General features: G+C 36.3%; 1 protein-coding gene across 1 annotated transcript in view; it reads right to left on the reverse strand.

Moving 5' to 3' along the window:
* Positions 1 to 2,492: 2,492 nt before the first annotated feature.
* Positions 2,493 to 25,183, reverse strand: part of CPPED1 (calcineurin like phosphoesterase domain containing 1) — a 49,297-nt gene continuing 26,606 nt past the window's right edge. The window contains exons 3-4 of the mRNA XM_059826365.1: positions 21,675 to 22,097; positions 2,493 to 4,900 (exon numbers count right to left, since the gene is read on the reverse strand). Coding sequence (XP_059682348.1) covers positions 4,668 to 4,900; positions 21,675 to 22,097 — 656 coding nt within the window. The 3' untranslated portion in view covers positions 2,493 to 4,667. The remainder of the gene's footprint in view (positions 4,901 to 21,674; positions 22,098 to 25,183) is intronic.

The raw sequence follows: 25,183 nt of genomic DNA on the forward strand, positions 1-25,183 counted from the left end.
ACTGTTTATCATGAAGTAATAGGCAATATTTGGGTTTGCTTGGCAGGCAAGCTTTTTTGATAACTAATGTATGTGCAAATGTTTCCCTGGCTTTAAAGGATATTACTGTGTTCAAGTGGTAGTTGCAAAGAAGGCTTAATGAGAACATTAAGGAAAGTAAGCTTATTCACAGTGTTAACATTAGCGGAAACAATGACATGTTAGCCTGCAATGGCTTGTACAATGTCATACATAGACAGAGGAACTGTGCATTTTTAAGCAGCGAAATGTTTAGTTTTTAATGCTTTGTATATTTGCTTATGTTAGATGTGTCTCTAATTATTTGTTCTCATAGCAGAATAAAAACAACTACTTGAGGATAATGTCTGGAAAAAACAGACACTAGAAAACAAGTTGATGTGCTGAGGTAAGAAAGCAATCATTGAAGCAGAGTGACCATAGAACATTCAGTCTGCAAATAGGGCTGGTGGAAGAGCCTTTACTTCTGCCACTGCCCATTCCCAAGATAAAAAGTGATTGTTTTAACAAGACAGCATGTATTTTCTGTCATTTATTTTCTGTCCAGAAGTTGAATATTGTAGGTCTATCAAAATATTGCCTCTGTTAAAACTTGCAAGATTAGATGCTGGAATCAAATGAACTAAAGGCAAGCAGTATGCAAACAGAGTGTATTCAAGGCTTAATGTCCTTTTTTTGTGTTCTTAAATTTGTTGCTTACACTGAAACTGGCAAACCAAGATTGATGCCAAAGACATTTTTTTCAGTAATTTGCCTTGTGTTCATAGGTCTCCACCTCAGACTGTACTAATTATGTAGTATTTGGTTACTTTCACAGGTTGCTCTGGTGTTCTAGTATGAATTTGCCACATTTATTGAGAGTCATCAGGGGTTATCATCTCAGCCTTTTAGCTGCCTGCAGGAAACCAAAATGAATTGTGGTCACTTGATTTTTTTTTTTTTTTCTTCTCTACCCCACCCCTTGACTCCACAGAAGTGAGTAAGGACTCACTTGCTTTCTATTTCATCAGCAGTTTGAACTTTTAGTGACATCTTGCTTTAAAGTCAGTCATATGCTGACAGAGAGTTACAATTACAGCCCTGCTGGAGACAGATAGATACAAAAATAATATCCTCAACATCAAAAGATGTTTTCTTAAATGGTAATTAGTGTCTCCATGGGTGGATGGTTTCATGATTTAACATAGTATGAATTATTTTTCTTTACATAAACAAGATGAGGCATGGCGACCATAAGGACCTCTGCCATTTCAAATTAGTTAAGGCATCAGTATTAATTGTAAATTATCTAATTATGCTAAGGAAAGTAATAAAACAAAATTTGTCATTTATGCTGGTAAAAAAGCACATTCCTATTTTATTTTTTTACCTCTTTGCTTCATACAGCAATGTCCAGCAACACACTATGGTTAAAAAGTCCTTCCCATGACTGTATTATATCAATGAGGATGTGTTTTCATCTCAGTTGTGTATGATTGCATCAATTTCATATGAATGAGAAATGGGGTGGAAGTTCTGAGTTGTCATTCAAAATAAGAAATGTTTTGAAACAATGTCCATTGCAAGGGAAATAGATTTCATTTATTTTCCCACTAGCTTAGATTTCAGGATGCCAAAAAGTTTAATGTGTGTGCTAACTTAGACTACACTTGTCAAAGCAATGGCAAAATGAACAACTGATGAAATGCTGGACACCCCTTCCTATTTCAGGCTACTGCAGGGAATCCTTAGCTCACTAAAATGAGGCATGGGCTCGAAAACTTCAAAGTACTACAGAGGCCATTCCCTCATTTCAGCTAACCTTATGTTCATCAGAATGTCATCCAGGCTACAAAGTAATAGTTACGCACACAACTTGCTCATCTCTGACATTTTAATTTTCCTTCTTCTGAAAACTTGCAAGGTGAGAACCAAAATAAATGTTTTCCATGTTTCAAATATAAAACTTAGAGAATAATTTTTTTTTCTTCCTGTGACGTTAATCACACTTGTCGTCAAGTCTTTTTAAGAATATACCTGGGTTTTTCTACTTTACTATCTAGTTCAGTAGACAGTAATAGAAAGTACATTACTGAGTGATTATATGTCCTCACAACAGGTGAGGCAGAAATCTAGGCCAGAGCCTACATAATGTGTAGCTACACAACACTGTTGTTAGCTCCCAAAATCCTATACAGGACAAGAAGGCATTTAATAGAAATCAGCAGCCCAACTTTACTATCTTATAGAACTCCAAACTGTTTGAAGACAAATCTGGTCATATTTTTACATGTGAACATAACAAGATATTCTTAGAAATCACTAAATAAAGGACGAATTTGGGATATAAAGAAACCTTTATTTTTTTTTAATTGAACTTCAGCTTTGTACTTAAGTGATGTTGTCATGACAAATGCCATAGAATTTCTTATGGTGAAATGACACTTGAAAAAAGTGAAAAAAATTATTTAAAAATAAGAATTAAAATTATGTTTATATAAACATTTCTTCTGTATATTGGTACACTGTAACTCTGAAAACAAAATTTTAGAACACTATATACCACTACTATTAGCATTTTCATATTTGTGGAAAGACTTTTTTCCCGAAGTTACGCTTTGCTCTCCCAAGCTTCATATACTCAGTTAAAATGATATCCTTTAATAAACAAACAGGCATATTAAAAAAACTGTTTAGACTTTTACTCCATTCAGCTTTACAATATTGCACCATAGTGGAGAGCATATTCCATGCTCAGATTATCTCAGGTCCCGCTGCTGAATTTCAGTCTTACAATTTAAACGGACTTAAAAGAGTTAAGGTGGAGAGAGACTATTCTTCCATCTGCAAAACATAAACTAGCATCATTTCATTCTTGAAATTGTTAATTAGCTATATAAGACCAAATTTTAAAAGTAGTCAGTGGCTCCAAAGATATCTAAGTACATAGCTTTTTAAAACCAGTATCTGAACTACTGGGTGTTTAACTTCCAATGAAACTGCCATTTGGGTACTTCAGTTCCTACCTATTTCAAAGTAAGCTAGCCTTAGATTTTAGTTCTCATTTCCCAGATTTTTCCCTTGAAAATGAGACTGTGAAACCATTCAACTAAGCAAAAGCAGGCAGAGAATATAAACAAAATAATTTTCTTTCTTTCCGAATCAAACACTACCTCTGCTTAGGTTATTGCCATGGGACAGCAGTCCACGTTTGGTCCTGTCCGTCTGCAGGTACAGCTGTTTCACTGGTGCAAGGAAATGCTACAGAGGTAATTATAGAACCTCATGAGCCCCACAGATCAAGCTTGAAGGAGCCTCCTAGATAAACTGTTGTGACTAAAATGTAATGAAACTGATTCGTCAGCACAGCATTTAATCTCTCTCACCATATTTTAAATACCTATAATACCCTCTAGGGAATGATGTTGTATGTGACTATACATGAAAACAGATAGAGTGCATTACTTTTTCAGTCAATATTGTTTGTGTTCTTCCCTCTTCAGGTGCTAAAGCTGCACTCTCTCTATTTCTAGATAACCTGTGGCATGGATTATAATGTGTTCAACTAAATGCTTAAAAAATAAAACCAGGTATGTGTTAATTTGTAAAGACTTTTTTATTTAACAGTAAACAAATCGTATATACTTGCTTAAAAAAAAAAAGTGGATTGCAGCACATAAATTTCTGTTTATATAATTTACTTTTAAAGACTGACTTACTCCAGTCAAGAAATTTTTTACAATTTTTAGGGTTTTTCAACATTCAATATTGTATAATATTACAGTAAGGCACTCTTAAACTGCATTTGGAAATCAAAGCTCTCCCCTTGTCTAGGAATCATCGAAGTGATTTCTGATAACAGTATTCTGTATAGAATATTCTCCCCATACAATTATTCCAACTTCTGAAGCTATAGCAAGAACATATGCTAACTGAATGGTAGTTAAATTCCAAAAGGAAAATAGTTGTTCCATGTTTAGTTTCTGTCAGTGGCATCTATATTAGCTTCTTTCATAGACTTTTCATTACATAAAACTAGGATATAATGGAAACCCAAGCTGTGACTGCAAAACAGAATGTGTTTGCTCTCCTATTGCTGCTGGCTCTGAAGAACTAGGAAAATAAAGTATGGGAAATGGGAGAAAATACAACCTCTAGGTAACAAGATCTGATTCAAAGGTTGCGAAAAGTCCGTGGGAGTCTGTTGATTTCAGACTTTTTGAGATTTGTTTTTATAGAGTAAAAAAATGCCACATTTAAATTGCCCATAGTGTAACAGAAATGACTAAATTTATTGATTTTAAAATACCCTCTCAAATATAAAACTAAAATAGACTTGAGTTAAAGGGTTATCTAGAAGCTACAACTCTTACTCTTTGATACACTTTAATAAGAAAGTCTTATCTAGGAACAAAGCAAAAATTCTCAGAACAGTTCTTTTCAATGATACGTTACTGTATTATTTCTGCTATTCTTCTGTATTCCTCATAGGTCTCATTTTCAAAAGGAGGAACATCAACAACATTTTTGTTATTTAGGATAATAACAAATTGAGAGCTTTTCTGGGACATGGTGCACAATCAGAAATCTGTATCTTCAGCTTGGGGAAAGTTTCTGAAACACTCTCTAGTTGTCTAATATGGAAAAAACCCCACATCATTTGACATAGCCTAATTTTGCTTAGCAAGCATATCTAGCAGCTCTTTCTCTATGCCTTGGCTGCTCAGTTCATTTAAACTGTAGTATCTATGAACAATCTTTTCATCTGTGACAACAACCACTCGAAGCCCATGCGTATCTTCTCCCAGCTGACATCCTATTGCTGATGAAACCACCATTTCCAGTCCTCGGTAGGAGCCTCCAGCATTCCTATGGTAATGTCCAGAAAATACAGCTTTAATGCCTGTTTAAAAAGAAAAAAAGAGAGTGTATGTATTTAGCTAGCAGTTGCAATTTATGTTTAAAATGTGTTTACAGTAGAAGATACTGCTGAGGTTATATGCTGAGGTTTACACAGCTGCTGGGGTTGTAGAGAAAGTTCTATAGTAAGTACAGCTACAGGTGTCGTGTCTACCTTCATTCTTTAATGATCCATAAAGCATAAAATTAAAAGTTAAACCATTTACCTGAACTTGCATTTTAAACAAATAATTTGTATCAGCAATAACTAATTCTAATAGTAATAAATAATAAATAATTACTAAAAACTTTATTCTGCTTCAATAGCTCTGTTTAGGGTTACGGGACTCTGATTTCTTTATGCTTACTGTGTGTTTGTCATCTTGCTCCTCCTTTGGCTAGAAAGAAGGAACTCTCTAGAGGAAGCTGCTTAAAATTAGGAAGAAAACTCAGTAATAGATAACTGCTTAAAGAATTATGCTACCATAACATGAGTTGAAAGCCAAGGGTTGTGGAGCTGTGTTTGTCAATTAACATGCAGCAAATTCACCAAAGAGAGCTTAAACCTGTTTACCCAAGGCTGGTGACCTTAAAAAAAAAAAAAAAAAAAAAAAAAAAAAAAAAAAAAAAAAGGCAAGACAAACAAATAGAAAACATAAATGAGAAGATGATTTGTAATCTTTTCTCAAAGACATCGGGGGGGTTATCACAGATGGAATAGAACCAGGTACATCAAAGAAATCTAATAAGCAGAAGAGGTGGTGAGTTATAGTAAGAGGGGAAGAAAGATGAGAGCAGCCAAAAAAGGAAAGGTTGACAACCTGCAAGAGGAGTCAGGCTTGGTAATGACATGAATTCATGTTTACCTAGTATGGAGTACAAACAAGGCAGGTTTATTCTGATTTCGTCTGTATTTTTAATGACTTAAGGCTGTTCTGTTTCTTTCTTTTTTAAAAAATACGACTATTTATATTTTGAACTGTATTGGGGTAAAAAACCCACTCCGTTATAAACTTGAAAAGAAAGAAATACATTTGATCTGTTGCAGGAGACAACAATATGCTATATCGAATATTTCTGGGTAGGTTGCATGCAAGTATCATCCAAGCTTGGTCAGAAGTAGAAGAAAAGCTAAATGACAAGCAGCAGCAAGTAAAGAGGACAAACATACTTCATATTTAAGGCTTTATCATGTACTTTGAAATCCTTGGCTGAATCATTGTCTAACTGATTAACCAAACAAATGTTTAAAGAAGTCCAATCATTCTTCCCCTTCTCTCAGAATACGATAATTTAATAAAAAATTAATTAAGTTTGCAAATGCTATCTGATTTTGACCAACTTCTAAAGATGATCCATATGCCAGGTCTGCTTTCCTGCCACACTCCTTAATACCTAAGGGACTTTCTGCAGAAACTTTGAAACAATTTCAAATTAAATGAAACTGTGTCACCCTCACCTCCAAACCAGTAATCTCTACTTTTTGTTTCTTCTGCCTTGGAAAAAAATAAAGAAATAAATCAGCAGAAGCTACTCTGTATTTACTATTGTATTCACTACTCTGAATGGCCTTTCTGATTGGCTTTACAGGTCAAATTCATGCTACCAAATAATAGCTTATTTTCCCCTCCCCATTTGATGTTTTATAAATGTTAATAAAATGTTTTTATTACTACAAAATAATGAAACCCTGTTTAGTCTCATGAGTGAAAAAAGTAAAGAAAAAGTAATTTTGATGCTAAGTACTTATCTTTCATGTCAAAGTTTGTAAAACCATTACCAACAGAGTTGAAAACCTAGCTTCTTCCTAGGGGAGAACATACTATCATACACAAGCATTTAATTTCCAGGTTATGCCAGCATCCTTCACCATTTAGCCATTCTAGGCACTGTTGATAGATACAACCGAGCATCATAGTCAACAGCATTTGTAGTTTGGCAAAAAAATTATTCATCAGCTTTTTTGCTAATTTAAGGTGGTGCATATTTTATTTTGAATGAAAATGTGGAGTTAGTATAAATAGCTAATTTTACAAACAGGTTTTCGGATTAATTTTTGGCATGCTCAGTCTAAGATCCTTGGATTTCAGACTATTACAGCTTCCTGAAGCTGCATCTAATGCTATTTTATACTGTTGTGAAAACAGAAAAATTACTAGACCAGATGGCTGAAAATACTGGGAATTTTGTTGTTTATCATCAAGTGCAAAACATGAGATTAATTTTATATTTTGTTACAGAAAGTGTTTAGATCTAGTGTTGATTTATGATACTATTAATGAGAATTCAAAAATGTTCAAACCCACCTAAAGGATTTAGATGTAATTTCTCTATTGAAATACAATAGGTTGCGTGCTCCTTAATCAACGACACTTTGATGGTTCTACATAAAGCATCTGAAAATATATTAAGTTAATACTGAGTGACTCAAAAAACACACGAAGTATTCCCTGACAACTATGACTAGATAGCCAGCAGGTTATCAAAATAACTGGCTACTTTATGAAAGTGAATCTTTCCTATTAGTTGGAATAAAAAACTGCTGTGCTATAATAGAAAAATATTTCGCTGGCACTATTCTATAGATGCTGTACCTTGCTGTACCTAATTTGTGTTTATATTGAAAAATAAACTAACAAGCAAAGAGCTAAACATGTGCCTGTTCCTGAGGAGGACAGCAGAGAAGTGTGAAGCTTAGCGCACGCGGGGACAAGTGCCAGCTTGTTGTGGGCCACGTGACATACTCCCTCATGGCACTCCTTTCCTCTGCTCACATCGAGGGTCTTGCTCACCACCCCAGGCTAAATGCTATCCTTAAATATGCAGCACTAATAATTACCTTTCCAACCATTGTTTTTATCATTACAGAATAATGAGCAAGCCTATAAAGATAGACAGGGATGGACACTGTGACGACAACACCAAACTTAATTTGTTATTTTTCATATATTCCAGCAATCTGCCATCCCATGCTTAACACAAAAGGTAACACATGCTTAGTCCTGTTCAAGTGGTAGGGCAGAGAATGGGTAATTTGTGAGATACTATAACCTTAAATGACATAAAAAAAAAAAAAAAAGCAAGCAACAACTGATTTTGCCTTCAGACAGCAGAAATTCTGGGAAAGAGTAGAGGCAATTTAAAGGCAGAGAGCTGTGATTAGGAACACACTATAACTTTACAAGGAAATCCTTATTCCTTTAGCCAGAAAAACCTTCCACCCTTTCTCCTGCAGTAGGTTTAGCCATCTTTCACCATCTTTCACAGTGATTAAATGAAAAGGGAAGTAGGTGAACCTGTCTTAAGACAGTTGGCTGCATCAAACCTTTGCTTTTGTGGGAGTGAGTGATTTGAAGACTGATATAAAATACATAAACTAGGCTCAAAGTATAGTTAAAAATTAAGCAGCCTGGAAAGCAAAATATAAATTATTCTGCTGTGAGTCTAGTAAAAGCTACACGGGCTTTCATATTTCAAAATCCAAACCCTTCTCAAATAATAAATGACTCAAGGTGGAAAACAGAGAATGAAGTTACCTTTACCTTGAATAGTGGTATATGGTCATTGTCAGCTTGAACATGTCTATTACCCTCTTAGTTTATCAGTACTAATTCTCTTTGCTTAGTGTATCTTGCTCATGTGCCTGGTGTACGAGTTAGACTTGCGAGTCAGCATAATAACTTTGAGAGCTTGCTCTGACTCAGTTGCAGGAACTTAGCAAAACAGTTTGGGGTTGGGCTTTTTTTTATAAAAGCCCTGTGACATAACAGGCTCTTTGCAGAGATTCTGTACTTTCTAGATAGTATTTGGGTCCTTAAAATGAAAATATAAAGAAGTTTTACAATTGATGCTACAGTCAGTTTGAGAGTGAGCAGTCATTTCTCATTTCTCAACTCCTACCATGTTGCAGCTTATTATAGTGACTGTCTAGCATAACATACTTAAGCAATTCAAGCAGCAGAACTAAGTGTTTCTTTCTTTCTTTCTCATTATACGCACACCTATCCAAACCGTGAGGCTGCACTTGCCTCCTCCACACCCTCAACCCTTCTGCAGTGACAGACAGAACGTGCCCATCTCGAGCTGCTTATGGCATGGCTGGGCATTCTCTTCTCTTGCTTCTTAATACAGAGAGCAAAACTGAACATTGTGGGAACTTTACATATGACATCCTACCTGTTAAAGTGGAACCCATCTTGCCTTGTGGCATTGTCCTTAAAAGAGCAAGCCCTGATGGGCTAGGAGAGGATGCTGAGTAGATGAGGCTGCTTACTGCAGCCTCTGAGTTAAGGCATTCGTGGGGAAGACTTAAGACATGCTAAGCTTAATGTTACCAATTTGCTTTCAGCTTAGAGGTGGATCCCCGTATCTAGCACTTTCCTGTCCTTCAAGTGCTTAACAAATAACCAATGGTCTCCAGCAACATTCTGGATTCCACACTCAGGCACACATCTAGCATGGACCTGACTGTATCTTGGTCTTTCCCTGCAGAGTTAAGTGGCAGCTAAATGACGGATCAAAGAATGAACATTTAGGAACCTAACGTTTGGCCTGCTTGATTACTGCACCAGCTAGATCTGTAAAATACCTTTACCAGCTTCCAATAAGTGACAGGGCCACTACAGTAACAAGTTCTTTTCAGTATTTTCCACTTTTTATGCAGGTAAGCAGAACTACTTTAGTCTACGAAAAAGTCAGGAAAAAGAAAATAAAACCATAGTGAGGTGTAAACCCATGTGACACACTTTTAGTAAGGGAAATAAGTGAAAGTGCTCTCTTTTTACTGGAAGCATCCGTGTTCCTAAAGTAACATCCTCCCACCATCCAGAGAACTTAACCTTTGAGATTAAAGGAAGAGGAACAGAAGCCAAGACTTTGTGTCATCATGTACGTAAAACAAACCGCGACATACAGTTTCAGTGTAATTAGAAGGACAGAGGATACAAAACTAACAGAGCAACTTTAGTTATGCTATAAGAAAACCAAAAATCTCCCCTTGTCTGAGAATTCAAGGGAAGATTTTGAGAAACCCATCCTAGACAGCAGACAGACACCAGGTAAAAAGTTTGGCCCACAAATCATGCAGCTTTTTTTTTTCTTAGGCAAATACTGGAACTTTTACCACAATTACATTTAATGTCTGCTAACTGCCTACACTCAAGAAGGTATTTTGGTATGGAACGGAAATAAGATAAGCAGGGCAAATATGATACCTGACACTAGAGAGGATGTGATTTAAAACCTTTTATCTCCTGTTGGCTATGGGAGGCAGATTCTGCCTAAACAAGCTGGTGTTCATGGGACTGTTCATCCAAATTCCCCCTTTTAGCATATGTATGTCATTCAGATCCTAATTACACTAGACAGGTGTTCAGTGCTGAAATGCCCGTGTGGATCTGGCCGCTCAGCATCAGCCTCTGCTGACTAGGATTTAGTATCTGCTTTAGATACCTCCCAGTCTGTCCAGACTTCAGTTTTCAGGTACGCTTTATTTCCAGGGCTAGTATCAATTCTTGTTATTGTTGTGCTACAATATATTAAGTCTTGGAACAAAGAAACAAACAGGTCACTGCTGTGTATTAATAGAAGTCTAACTGATGTTTTTTCTTCAATAGCACTTTTTTGTTCCCTCAACTGTATTACACTCACTTTTGTTAGTTAGCATAAGAAGGAAATCTGAACCAGTCAGTGCAATAATACTAAGATGACAAGCAGGCAATTTACTTTGCTCTTGCTTTTGATCTTAAACATAAAAAGAACCTTAGAAATGTATGCACTCAAATTTAATTTATTCATTTCAGATGTTTTTCTGAAGTAATACTGTCAAGTTGCTAGCAACCCTTCCCCACCCCCCCCTTTTTTTTTCCCCTAAACTCTGTGAGAAAATAACAGTGTCCTGGCAGGCCTCATTTTTATAGCCCCCTTTAAGGTATCCTCAGGTCAGTTTAAATGCATCCTGCTATATACAAAAAGGTACAGTTCCTTCCCACTACAAAAAAGGTAGAACAGTGATTTGTTTTTACTCCCTGGTTTCTGAAATAGCAGTTTGGGAAAAGCTTTGATAGAAAAGCTGTATGAAATACTAAAAAACTACTGTGTAAATAAATGTCCAAAGGATGGCACCTTCATAAGCATTCATTATTTCATTTTTTATGAAATACATAGTGATTTGAATTTAAATTCAAGTGGAGGTTTCACAGTGTCCATTAACCAAAAAATGCAGGATCCATTACTGCAAGACACTATTCATACCTAATGGATTATTCATTAAAAGAAAAAAAAAGTTATTAAAATCAGAATAAAGTAAAAATACTGTGCAGATAGTTACACAAATACTGTGAGCACAAAGCAGCCTATTTAGCATAAATAATTTATGACATAGCAACCAACCAAAACATGGATTGTTCAAGAGTCATCTGACAAGATAAAATACTTACATATGTTGATAAGCCTTAGACTCTTCATTAGCTTGACCATGAAATGAGTTAATAAATACTTTGTTTTTATGCTAATTTACACACTGCATTACGTCACTTAAAATGGTAAGGCTACGCAGTGGCTTTAGCAAGGCAAGAGGGTAATCAGTAGCTCATTTGATTCAGCATGCTACCTTTGATGCTATCTGTATGTTCATTCATATGCAGAATCTTTAAAGCACAATTCACTTTTTAAAAAGTTTCAAACAAAATTCATATTTTAATTTGGATACCTTTTTCCAAGTCAAAAACATGGTATGAACATTTTGCTCATGGTTTCTATTACAGACATTTCTCAACAGAAAATTCAAAAACATCTCTAAAGACTTTTTCTCCCCCTCCCTTATTTCCAGTGTCTGCTTTCTGAAGCCAGCTCAACAAATAAGTAGTCATTGCAAGAGTTTCAGCAAGCTCTTATTGATTTGCACCTTTCTCAGTTTAACAGCTCTGGTACAAGGGACAATTTTTACTGGCTTTTCCCATTTTCTCTTCTCTTGGTTCTCTCTTCAAGCTTTGTGAACCGAAACAACACACTGTATTAAAAAGGGCTTTTCTTACAGAGATGGTGTAATGGGTACTGTTAAACTGACTAAAGGGCCTAATAGGGAAAGAGTGCTAAAAAAGTATCTGAGATTTGCTTTGGATGCTTCATGGAAAAGACTGGTACAGAAAGGGAGGACCAGGCCAACCAGGCTCAGGAGTAACTGCATATATACAACCATCACATCCTCACAGACTGCAGTAGCTCTGATTTAGAAGAGATTATTCTTTGTATTGATGACCATTTTACAGCACTTCTGAGTTCCCAAACAATGCAAAGCAGAATAATGTTCTGAAAGAAACTGAGTCCTATACAAAATATTCACCACCTCTTTCAGGCCTGGTGATATTGAAAAAAATTTGAAAGAAAACTTTAGAGCTACCCCAGTGTTGTCAGCGTGCTGTTGATTTTATTTCTGACAAGAATCAGATAAGAAAATAGTTCATTACAGGAAAAGAAACTACATACTGAATATCATGCAGAAGGCAGTCTGTCTGTTAGCAGGAGAATCTAAGGTTATTTTACAGAATTTTAGAAGTGCAGCATCTTCTTCTCACAAATTATATTATAAAATTACAAAATATATATTATATATATATATTAATATATATATTACAAAATATATATTATATTTATCACTCAGAGAAACCCTTCTAAACAACAGTTCTGTGGCACCAGGGAAAAAGGTCAGCATGATTTTGACATAATTGCACTGTAAGAGAACAAGGGCATTTAGCCGTGTCTCATGGGTAATTCCCCTGAGAGTGATTACATCCCAGTCTTAGCTTATTGTGCAGTTGCAGTCCTGTGATTCCCAGACTCTTCCCCCTTACTTAGCAATCTACTGCTGCTGTATTTGGTAGCGTAGAATAATGCAAGGACATGGAATACTGGGCATGTTTTTAACTCCTTTTGGGGCAGGAAAGGAAGAGAAGGCAGGCCATAGTCCCCTATGTGGACCAACAGACAACCACATCAGTGTTTTGACCAGCCTTTCTGTTTAAGGGGTAGTTAAGTCATTATAAAATGCCTATATTTTGAAAGTGAAATGCTAGCCACGTCATCTCTTTGCTTTATTAAACAGGCAACAGGTATATTCCATAACATTATGCTACTGAACTGTAATGTGATCTTTAAAATTTTGTATTTTTTTCCCTTTTCCTCTGTGTTCTTTTCTTTTACCACATAAACATTATCATTAGAAATACAATGGCTGGCCTTCTATCAGTCCCCATTAAGGCAGGGCTGAGGGAGAGAGCGGTTTCATGTGTGAGTGAGGGGGGCTGGCCATGTCCCTCTCCCCGTGGGAGAAATCACCCCTAGGCAATCAAGACGATGTCTGTGTAGGGGCATTCAGGATAATCTGACACCTGAGCCTGCAGAGGTGATGGTCAGTACGCACAGGATGCATGGCCTTTCAAAGACCCTGGTTTAAAAAATAAATAAATAAAATCAAGTGTGCTCTTTGGAAGATCACTCAGAAAGCTTACGCTGTTAAAGTACTGTCATAAGCATCAAATGTCTTCCCACAGAGTGGTATTTCAATAACAATGTGAAGGAGAGACTTGCTTTTTACTGGCAAGATTTCCTCTACCAAATTCTGAATGTTGTCATAAGTCTCCAGCTTCTGGTAGTCTGAGCTTTTACAGTGGCAGAGTTCAACAGCTTATAAGAATAGAAGAACTGTAGTGGAACATTGTACGTGACAATATGAATGAGATCTGAAGTGACAGTACACACTAGCTTGTTATATGAAAGACTAGGTAACAGAGAGGAAAAACATCTCCAATGCAACAGTAAGATTCTGTGAAATACCTCTGTTTTCCTAACTTCTTCAGAAATTTGATGTTTGCTAGTTTAATTCAAGAAACACAGACTGAGCCCCAACCTCAAAGGAAATCTAGTTGCAATGATTACAGAAATGCAAATAGGTCAATACAGGATGGAAAATAATGCACCTGCATTTATCTTGAAATATTAAAAATAATTTCATAAAGAAACATGCACCTAGAAAACAGTTTTTCTCACACACTCAGATGATACTGGACTGGAATTCAGGCTTGAACTAGTTTCAATTCCAGGGGTGTCTGACTCCAATGTCTATAATTACACTCACTTCCATGGCTTGCTTCCAAAAAACCCTAAATTCAGAAGAAGCTGTTTTCCAACGCTAGTTCCTAAAGTACAAAAACACATTTTGGACACAGCAAACCTGCCTCAAAATGAACTGGCCTAGCCTCAGTTGGAAATCAAACTGCTCAACCCAGCACTATGGACAATGTAAAAATATAGGAAGAAAATTACCAATATAAAAATAAACCAAAGAAAAGCAAGCAGATTTTCCAAATTAGGCAGAGAATGCCTGGAATAATCAGCATAGGCAATCAGTAGCATGCTTTATTTAGACTGAGCCTTCAATTCAATAAATGCTTTTCTCAGCAAAAAGCAAATGAGACTGTAAGAGAACGAGAAGGCTAAATTAGTGCAATATGAATGACATAATAAATATGTAATGGGTACAGTACAGACCTTGCTTCTCCTCCCATGCACTCTGTAGAGAATTTTGGGGAAAAAAGTGGTTCTGACTGAGCAATGAAATTTATCACATGGTCTAGGTTATCACCCTTTAAGTGCTGAATAATGAACTATTTATTACAGTAACTGCAGACATGAACCAATGTTCACTATATTTCATTTACAGATTTATGGCACTCAATAGAGACTACAGGTGAAGTTCAAAGCAAACAAAAGGAGGCATTTCTTCATGTAGCTGTGAAACATGGAACTCCCTCCCACAGACCACTGTGAAAGCTGAGAGTTTTAAAAAATCAACTGAACCAATCCTTAAAAGAATCACTAAATTGCATTATATTGATAACATTAATATGACACAGTAAGTCCCTGAAAGAAAAATTGTTGGAGATAGGAAGAGTACTTGGAAGAAATCCCATTATGCGCTTTGCTGTCTTGTGCTTTTTGCAAGGGTTTGGCTAGTAGGAGAAGCAGGAGACTGGGCTATAAGGATCGTCATTCTGGTCTAGTTACTCTGCTTTTATGTTAGTTGTTAAAGTTTAATAAATGAGTGATAAAATTCAGGTTAAAATAGAATTACACTTATCTAAAATCTGTGCTTCACTGGCCAAATGTCTTGCTTAATCAAGGACTGAAGAAAGAAGATATACTAGCAAAAGCTGATCCTATATATTTGTCTCCAAAACTGCAGGAGCTAGAGGGGAGCAGCAGTAGAGCCAAAATGGAAGCAAATAGGTGGAGAAGCGGTTCTGTAAAGAAATTAAATTGTACTGAGTGAAAAACCTGAATGTTACAAACACTCTAGTACCCTTTCAGAGTTTTCATAGGCAGAAGAACAAAGTAAGTATTATCCAGGCACAGGGAGATGCTACTATGAAGAGACACATGTGTGTGTACACCCACACACATGTATGTGTAGATACATATTTTTTAAAAGGCAATGTTTCTGGCAAATACAACCATTTAAGTCACAAGGATAAATTGATCTTGAGCACTTTCCCTGGAGTATCAGGCACAAACTGGCCTTTCTTCCTTTCACTTGCAGCATACAGCTGCTTTTTAAAGTGCTGAACAACGTGGTCGGTTCAACAGTAATACTTGTTCTCAGAACAATTTTGCACTACAAAATTATGTTCTTTCAGCTTCCCTACAAGAGCACACATTAACCATAGGCATTTTCTGTCGTACCTTTTTTCTCCCCTGGGCAGGTGGTGTACATCATTTTTTCAAGACTCCAGTGCTACAAAGTGAATAGTAATATTTAGTAGTCTTTGTAAACAAAATCTCTTGTGTGGAATTGAATTGATTTTATCTCATTGCAATTTGAGAGTGCTCACATCACTCCATCTGCCAAGCAGGTGTTACAGCAGCAAACAAAGATGTGAAAGCATCAGTCACAGAACTCTTAACAGAACTGTTCAGTGCTCAGGCAGTTCTCAGACCCTGTTCTCCAAAAAAACCCCAATCATTTCCCATCAACAGAGCTCCAGGAGAAGGAAATAGTCCCACTGGTGTGTGTCAGGGATCATCACCCTCCATTTCATAACCTCTTCAGTCAACCTTAAACAACAACATTATAGAATTATTTTGTGTAGCCCTTTAGAAGCTCTGGGTTATCCTACCTCCTTCATCAGACAAGTTGTGTGAATAAAATAGAACTGAATAATTAGGATTTACAGTGCATAACACCATAAACATCTTGCTAAAATATCCCATGTACTGTTGTTTGCAAACATGATCCTGCAAATTTGCAGAAAAACTCTTCCTTAAATTTGCTTTGTAGACTAAAGAATTTCAGGCTGGATATTAGGAAAAAGTTCTTTACTGAGAGAGTAGTGAAACATTGGAACAGGCTGCCCAGGGAGGTGGTAGAGTCACCCTCTCTGGAGGTATTCAAGGAGCGTGTGGATGTGGCATTGTGGGATGTGGCTTTATGGGCATGGTGCTGTGTGGTGTGGGTGGGTTGTTTTTGGTGTGGATTGTGGTGTGTTTTGTGGTTTGTGGGTGGTTTTGGTTTTTTGTGGGTAGTTTTGTGGGGTTTTTTGGGTGTTTTTTTTTTGTTGGTGGTTTTTTTTTTTATGGTTGGACTTGATGATCTTACAGGTCTTCTCTAACCTTAGTGATTCTGTGATAGAGCTTGATACAACTGGTGGTCAGCAGGTCTGTGTAAGTGGGAGACAAGATATTAGTTTGCAAAGTATATCTATGTCAAAAGTATTTTTATATAGGACAACACTGAATACAGCTATATAGAGAAGGATCTTAGTCTCACTTGTTTTTCCTATATAATCAGAGGAGAAACAGCAGCCACAGCCAGAGGGTGATTCCAGATCACCTAATTAGAGCGCTAGTCTAAATAAGCCTTTAGAGGTGCTGTCCGTAGAAGGTCACTCTGTACTTCAGGTTAATTTTTGTGAATGCCTCTTGTGACCTCTCAGTGGAATTTATTTCCTGGTTTTGCTACTTTTTCCATTTGAAAGTGAAGCTTTCTCATAGACCAGAAACAAACCCCAAACAATCCTGACTTGCCATGTGCTCTAAGGATCATAAAGCAGTTTTTAATCAACCAAAACTACAGCCCAGTGGAGAAAACAGATTTCAAAAATTTATCTAAGCACAAATATTACTTAATGTAATTACAGACTACACTAAATAAATCTATTTTGTACTTACTGCTGAATTTCTGAAAAAAAAAGTCTATGTGTATCTACATGCTAGATTACATTATCATACCTGGGGAACAGTCTTAAAAAACACTGCTCTTACACAGTGATGTAGAAGATACCAAATCTGGTCACTGTACCTGTACCATGAGTGCGTAATTTCAAGGTTGAAAGAGGTTCAATCTAAATCACTCATGTTAGGAGTATTTAAATGATCTTAAATACTGACAAAGTGACACATAAGCAAGCACTGAGATTACTCATTCGGTCTACGGGCTTTGCCAAAATCAAGGTCTCAATGGCGGGAAGAAGAAAATATTACTCCCTTGTCGACTTTGATTACACAACAAAGAAAATAATGAAACACAGCATATGTTGTCTGGTAAACTTTAGAAACAACAGCTTTGAGCACTCCATGCTTTAATTTTGTGCTCAAATATATCTCGGCTGCAGATGTTCAGAAAGCCGCTTCTTCCTTTAATACTACTCTCCTGTCATAACATTTCTAAGAGGAGAATGTAGGTGTCACACTCTTTTAATGAGTAAGGGTCTTATAAGTTACAGCACCTACGATCATAAATATAATGAAACAATATGCCATTTAATAAAGTAGGTTGTTATTTTTCCCCATATGTACAAATCAAGTATTTTTAACCACATCTGAAAAATTGCTTTGAAGACATTTGGATGAACTTAAAACTTTTTAATTAAAAAGAAGCTGGAGACTGCAGGGTATTTCCTTCTATATTTTATATCTATTACCTAGTGATTCTCTCTTGGATGCAAAATCTCTCACCTAGATAGACCACCTATACTCTTCATCTCACTCAGAACCAAAAATTCTTTCATCAACTTTGTTGGTGAAAAAACAGCTATTAATTTAGGTTTGATTCAACAGAGCTCTTAAATAAGTTCAGACACTTGCTTAAATGTTTTTGTTCATTAGGGCCATTTAGAAACATTAATTACTATATTGTGTTAAGTAAGGTAAGTAATTTCAGTGTGTCAGTGATGGTTTTCAGGACAAAAAGTCCTTAAAGGATTGCCCATAGCTCAACAGAAATACCCATACTTCTCAGGTCATAGAAAAATATCTTTAACATCCTAAGAAAATTATGCTGGAATGAGATATGTAAGAAAAAGTTTGTCTTCTATTACATAAACTGCTTAATTTAAAAACTAATTTATTACTTATGTTTATCAAAGACACGCAGATCAGATTTTTGGCTACACCACTACCTGAGTTCTTTATTTTCCCTAGAAAGCTGAAAGCAAACCTATTTATATCAGCACTATAAAATTCTTAAAAGCTGAATATGCATTTCACACAGCAGAGTCGATTGACTCCAGCAGATCTCACAGATGAGAACGTCAGGTCAGCTCATTCACAGTTCTTGCACACAGGTTTTTTCTGGACTTAGCTTTTGCATGTAGAGGAGACAGAGCTTTGACAACTGAGGCTAATCTTTCAGAAGTTCTACAAATACGCTTTTGGAAATATATTTTCACTTAAATGATAAACTATGTTCTCAACTGAGTTGATTTTCACTGTCACTGAAATCACTTTTTCAAGGACAATACTTGTTATAATGCATTTAAAGGAAAAATGGGCTAGGAGGATTTCTTAGATGTGCAGCTTACAAGTATGGTTTAACTTTGCATAGTAGTAATACATATTTACAAGTGCCAGATTTTCAATTTATAAATATTTATCATAAGGACATGATTTTATCTTTAATTAGCCCAACTGTTAAGGACACTTCTAATGTGAGAAATGTAATTCAGTATTTCGTACCAGATGTAGCCTCTACAGCTAATCTTTTATCTCTGCTTGTAATGAGCGGATACTTAAACCAAAATCATTATGTAAGTGATTAGAAAAGAATAACTACAGAAGATCTGGGCTTTGAATTTAAAATAATAATTTTCTGAAGTGGCATACCTCACTTTAAAGCACCTGTGCAATATCACCATACTTTAAGTATCTGATTGTTTCCTACACATACCCATATGAGTTTCTTTGTTCATGGAAAGACCTGGACTACTAGATTGTTCTTCCTTTCCTGTCTCTCTCTAACCAGGTGAGTTACGGCTCTGCGTTTGACCCTTTCAGAAGAAGTATAAACATGAAAACTGGGATAGTTCCAGGTCTGATCCTGGGTTATCAACAACTGAAATATGATGCCCATCTAATAACATCGCATTGCCCAACACAGCAACCCCTAAAACATGCATGTTATACTGAAATTTTTCATAATTACACAACAAACCTTTGGAGTGGTTGGAAACACTGAATCAGAGAGCAAGAGAGCAGAAGGAAGGAAGGACTGGTGACAGGTCAGGGGAATAAGAATAGCAGCAGCCTGGTGGACTCATTAAAAAGGCAGGCTTACTTTCTTTTTCCAGAATATGTAGGTGTACCAAATTTCTAAATTAAGTGCCATAAGGGGTTATCCTTCTTAAACTGCAAGTCATAATTTAAAAAAAAAACCCACAAAGTAGATTGGGATTTCATTAGCAATATTCTGTGTTTTAATCCTCCAAGAATTTATGAAGCGAACTGGGAGAAAACCAATTTCATGCCTAATGATACGCTGAAATCGATTATTCTTTGGCAAAGCAGAGAGTCAGAAAATAAGTGGACTCATTGCATATCTGTGCATCTATTCTACCATGATAACTGCCCGTTTGCAATCCACTGGTAACATTCTGTGGTCTTACAAAGACTGTTCTTCAATTGAATAATAAAATGGAAACAGAACACGCCCATTACTAAGGAAACTCTGAGCCAACTTTTAATTCAGCTCATTTTTCTCAGCAGTCTGAGTTACACTGAGCTGCTTGCTCTCTGTAATCATTCAGTTAGCAAAATGTTTGATTATTGGATTGCAAATATTACCTATTGACTGATTTACTTATTGTATAAAACAGAAAGCAAAAAATCAATGTTTTAACATATTCATGAAGGAACCAAACAACACGCCATTTAGGGAGGATTTTTAGGGATGGGAACAAGGGACACAACAGGAAATGATGGAGGGAAAGTACAAATGGGATGTTGGCACAGAAAGGAGTTTGGGAATTTCTTCTGTAGGGTTGTCTTGTATTGCTGGCGTCCCATTCTCTCTTCCTTTCCCCATCATTTGAAGCCTACCCAACTTTTGCTTAAGCCTCTGGATACACATGGGGAGAATCAGTCTGAAATACCCCTCTAAGAAACATGATAATGTAACAATGATAAATGTTACAATGATAACATTTGCATAATTTCTTTTACCTCTTGATTAATTATATTCCCAGTACTGTGTTGCCAAATGGTAGTAAACCATCTGGATGACAGAAAACTCTAGAACAGAACTGCTTTGGTTTCCACAGTAATGCTTATTTACTGGGATACACCTGTATGGCAATGTCCTTCGGCTAACAAGCTCTCCAATAAACTAGAATGGGTTTTTAGCCAACAGTACGTAAGCAGACATTTAGCTGCCCAACCTTCCAATAGCAATACTTCCCACTATATTAACACTAGCACAAAAATTAAAAAAGATATTATGAGGTATTCTCAGTGTGCCTCCTTATGGGAAAAAACCCCACTCATAAACCTTGAATCTGCAAATGTGTCAGTCCCCTGGAGAGCCCTCAGATAGCTGTGAATTTTGGCCCCACTGATTGGAAACAGTAGGAAATTCAGAGCTTGGAAATGAGGCTGGTTTTGGATGAGTCCAGGCTTAACAATTATATGGTAAATTAGGAACAATATAAATTTGCATTGTTCAGTAATCCAAATAATGTGCTCTCTTACAGATACAGAAAAAAGTGACACTCTGATGCAGCGATGGCAGGCTGGCAGGAAATTTTGAGGGACTAGCACACCCCAGGAACATGAAGGCAATCAACAGGAAACAATGGGAACAGCACGGAGGAGTAGCTGCATACTGTGTCTGTCTCCATGGCATTCAGGTGTCACCAAACAAAGCTAAGGGATTTGGTACAATATACTTGTTTAGCGCATGTTCCACCTGCTCTTCATCCCAGAAATGGTCCCTATTAGTAATGGATATGCAAAGGATTGATCTTAGCAGAGCAAGACTGTTTTTAACACTGAATAAATCTGGAGTACATTACACTCTTGGTTTAAAATTGGCTCAGTGTGGGAGAAAACAACCTCCAAGGTAATTCTGAATTCTGTTTCCATGTTTTATGTAAAACATAAATTCTGTATTTTTCTCCTATGGCAATACCTGATCTTCCACTCCTTAGGCATGAAAAACTCAGGTTGTCTTACATCTAATCAGTATTTGCAAAACAGAATCCTTGCTATTTATTTTAAAGAGTTTTTCACTTTTAGTTTTTTACTTTTCACTTAGTTTTAAATTTTGTTCGGTACTTTTTACAGGTGATTAGGTTAAGTTAATAATTTTGACCTACGGGGAACAACGAGGCTTATAAGCAGTATCTAAAATTCCTCAAAAACAGTACCATTTCAGTTAAATGTATTTTGTCTGGCGGCATAACCATTAACAATTTGAAAGCAGAAATCAAAAGTAGGAAAATTTGAGAAAATACCTGCTTTATGAAACTTTTCCATTATCTCTTGACGAACTGATTTTTCCAAGTTGAAATAATCGTGGTCTTCATCAGGTTTTCTCAGAAACAGAGGGATATGCTGAAATACTATTATATGCTTGCATTTATGTTTTTCAGCCACAGCCAGTTGCTCATTGAGCCACACATCCTGGGCTTGCTTTAACTCAGGGCATTTGGAAGAATCGAAGTATAACTGAGAATTCAGCACAAGAAAGAAAACACCTCCAACCCAAAAGCTGAAGTAGTCATCTCCCCAGTTCTTGCAATAATTATCTATTGTTTCTCTTGTTGGAGTATTGCCAATATCATGATTTCCACTGACGAATACCAATGGGATGTCCTGGTCAGTGTTCTTCAGAACATTCTTTAAATCTTGCTCTTGGTCCTTTCTCCATTGAGTTCCTATAGGAAAAAAACAAACTCATTTTAGTATTTATGCTATCTTTTCCTACCCTCATTGTTAGCTTTTGTTTATGGAAACATTCTGTATTAGATGTGGTCATGATAATATGCAGAGATCTAGAATACATCTTCACTTTAATATTGTATGTCCACTCAACCCTTGCCCTCCCACTTCTTTCCCTCCCTTACAAGTACTCAGCCATTTTCAGTAACTTGCCTTAAGCAAGGCTCTGGGTAGGAACCAACAGATAGCATAGCAGTAGGTGATATAACGGTCAGTATTTTGCACCAAAAACTTTACCAGGCTGATTCTTTTCATCTGTAGACTGACCATCTGGCGAAAAAATGCAGCAGCTTTGGATGGTGTAACAGCTTTACACAAGGGTAAAACCAGGGTCAACGTCTGGTTTGTATTTGATAGCTGTGCAAATGAATTAAGGTGGGTTTGCGTTTTTTTCATTACAAGAACTACTTTAACAGCAAAAATATAATTAGTGTCTTGTGGCGACTTGTTTATATGATGAGTCTGTTTTAATAATGAGCATGGCATTAATTTCAAAGAAAGGTAATTGTGTACTTTGCTAGTTTTTCCTGCATCTCTGTTTTTATATTAATATGCATACCCAGACAGTTATTCTTCTGGTTGTCAGAAATCTGTCCTTGCCTAGGAAGGCTTATCTAATTGCTAGATGAATTTACAATCACTGAAAAACATTTAGAAAGGATTTTTTTAAAAAAAGCAGTTATTTTATTCTAATGATGAGGTTTTTTTAAGTTTTCTAAAGAGTAGTATTTAATCAGAGGCCATTGATATGTTTATTACTTGTGAATTAAACTGAACATTTATAAATTGTGTTTTGTCCTGCAATACATACGTCTAACACGGGCCCATTTCACAAATAATAACTGCATTTTTTAACAAAGAAGTTGTAACAGGATTTTTACAAGAACTCTGAAACCAGCTTTATAACATACATTTGCATACAGGTCTATACATGTATTTTTAAGTTGTGTTCTATTTTTGTAACTACACATATATTATACATAGGAATGTATTAGAGAGGCTCCTGTAATTTAACTATGAGATAAAAGATTTTTTTTCTCCAAAATACTACCAGTATGTTGACAAACACTGACCCTTAGTAACTATTATTAGCGAAGATTTAAATTCCTTTTCCATACCCTATAGATACAGGCTTAAGTACCACTTTATTGCTGTTACTAGAATTCTACAGCTACAGAAAAATACTGGGGAAAAAAACATACTCATATTATGTCTAAATGTAAAGACAGATGTGAGATTTGAAATGTGGTGCATAAAGTAAAAATCCACAACTCTGTTGCTTTTAACTGCTGTACAGGGTAGAGAGTTACTGTAAGAAGATCTTTGAGTAACTTGAGAAATACTGGGCATATGATACCCAGTGTGGTCTAGAAAGTAAGTGGACAGCAGATCAGTTTGTGGTGTATATTGATGTACCAGAACCTTGGTCAGTTTAGACTGTCCTTCCAGTTATGGAAAATAACCTTATTAATCCTAGAAAAAACAGGGCAAATGACATCTCACGTTACTTGGAGGAGCTGGATTTTAAAAAACAGAAACAAAAATTTAAATAAACCTGGCACACTCTGTTGTCCATGGGGTAGGGAACCTGGCTGAGAAAGCTGCTTTTCCTGCCATTCCCCACCTTCCTATACAAAGAGCTGGAAATTTCAAGCTATAAATATGAAACTATACAGGGGAGGGGGGGCGGGGAAAAGGCGAGGGGGAGGGCTCTTGTAAGATACATGTAAACACGTTACACCATGTTAATCTCCATGCTATCACTTTGGGAAATTTAGCTAACAGTTTCAGAGTATAAAGACATTTATACATAAGTTACAGAAATAATTTGTAGAATTATGTATACCTCTTCCCAGTGGTGAAATTCAAGCTCTAGAGACTAACACTTAGATTAGATTTGTCGACAGCAGGGCACTGGTTGCTTCATTTAATGCAATATTATTTCTATAGCAACAGAGAGACATATTCAGTGTTTTATTGCAGAAAACAGATTGCTCAAAATGGAAAACAAGGTCTTTGCTCAAAGAGTCTAGGAAATCATACTAAGTAAACATTATTTCAGGACAATTGTATCTTGGCTTGACCTTTTCTTGGTAGAAGGTCAAAACAACTTCAAACCAAAAAAAACCCAGTGAGATAAAGGTGGGAAAAGGCAGAGTAATGTGTCTGTAGTCTTTGGGTGTAACGCTGGAGAGGAAGGGCTAGGATGGACATACTAACCGTGAGCTGTGCTACAGTAGCACACACTATTTGTGCGACAATGAGACACACCACTATGCGGTGCGCCCCTGAAGGCACCTCCCTCTAAATTTACAACTGAGGTAAGTAATAGGTAAAGAAGATAAAGAAGTGATAAAGAAAAGAAGGAAGCCACTAGAAAACTACAGTGGTCACTGCTATAGAATAAAAAATATCCCTTTTAATCTCTACCAGGCACAAAGCTAGCTATAATATTTCATTATTTCAATTATTATGAAGAACATTTTTATATGATGACATGTATTTCTTTAGCTTAGATAGAGGTTTGTTGTAGGTGAATAGGAAAAGAATATCATGCCAAAAGGCATTGTAAAATAATTTGGGAAGTGTCAGGGTAGATATAACTGAAATTAATTTCTGTTCTGTTTATCCTGGCATCATGTGCAGTGACATTTTTTAAATCCTAGGCTACAATATGATGTCTTTATGTTAGGTTCTGTAAATACAGTCTTGCCCTGAGATAAATGACTTCACAAATAAATAGCCCATAAAGGGCAGTTTGGCTTTTATGAAAAACTTGAAAGTGAGAACTGTTGCTAGTGTAGTTGCTAGTTGCCTACAATTTTCCACAGCTTCCCAGTCTATCATTTTTGAAAGCTGAGTCGTGAACAGGCGCATAAAGGTGCAACGTCAACGTCTCTGTTGCAGTACATCTTTCTGTTGTATGTTATATCACTATTTGCCTAAACACTTCCAGTGTTCTTTCCTGCATTGCTTAAAGAAGTCAAGACATCCCCAGTGATGCTTTGCAGTAAGTTACGGT

This window comes from Gavia stellata, chromosome 18, assembly GCF_030936135.1.
Source record: "Gavia stellata isolate bGavSte3 chromosome 18, bGavSte3.hap2, whole genome shotgun sequence".
NCBI lineage: Eukaryota > Metazoa > Chordata > Aves > Gaviiformes > Gaviidae > Gavia > Gavia stellata.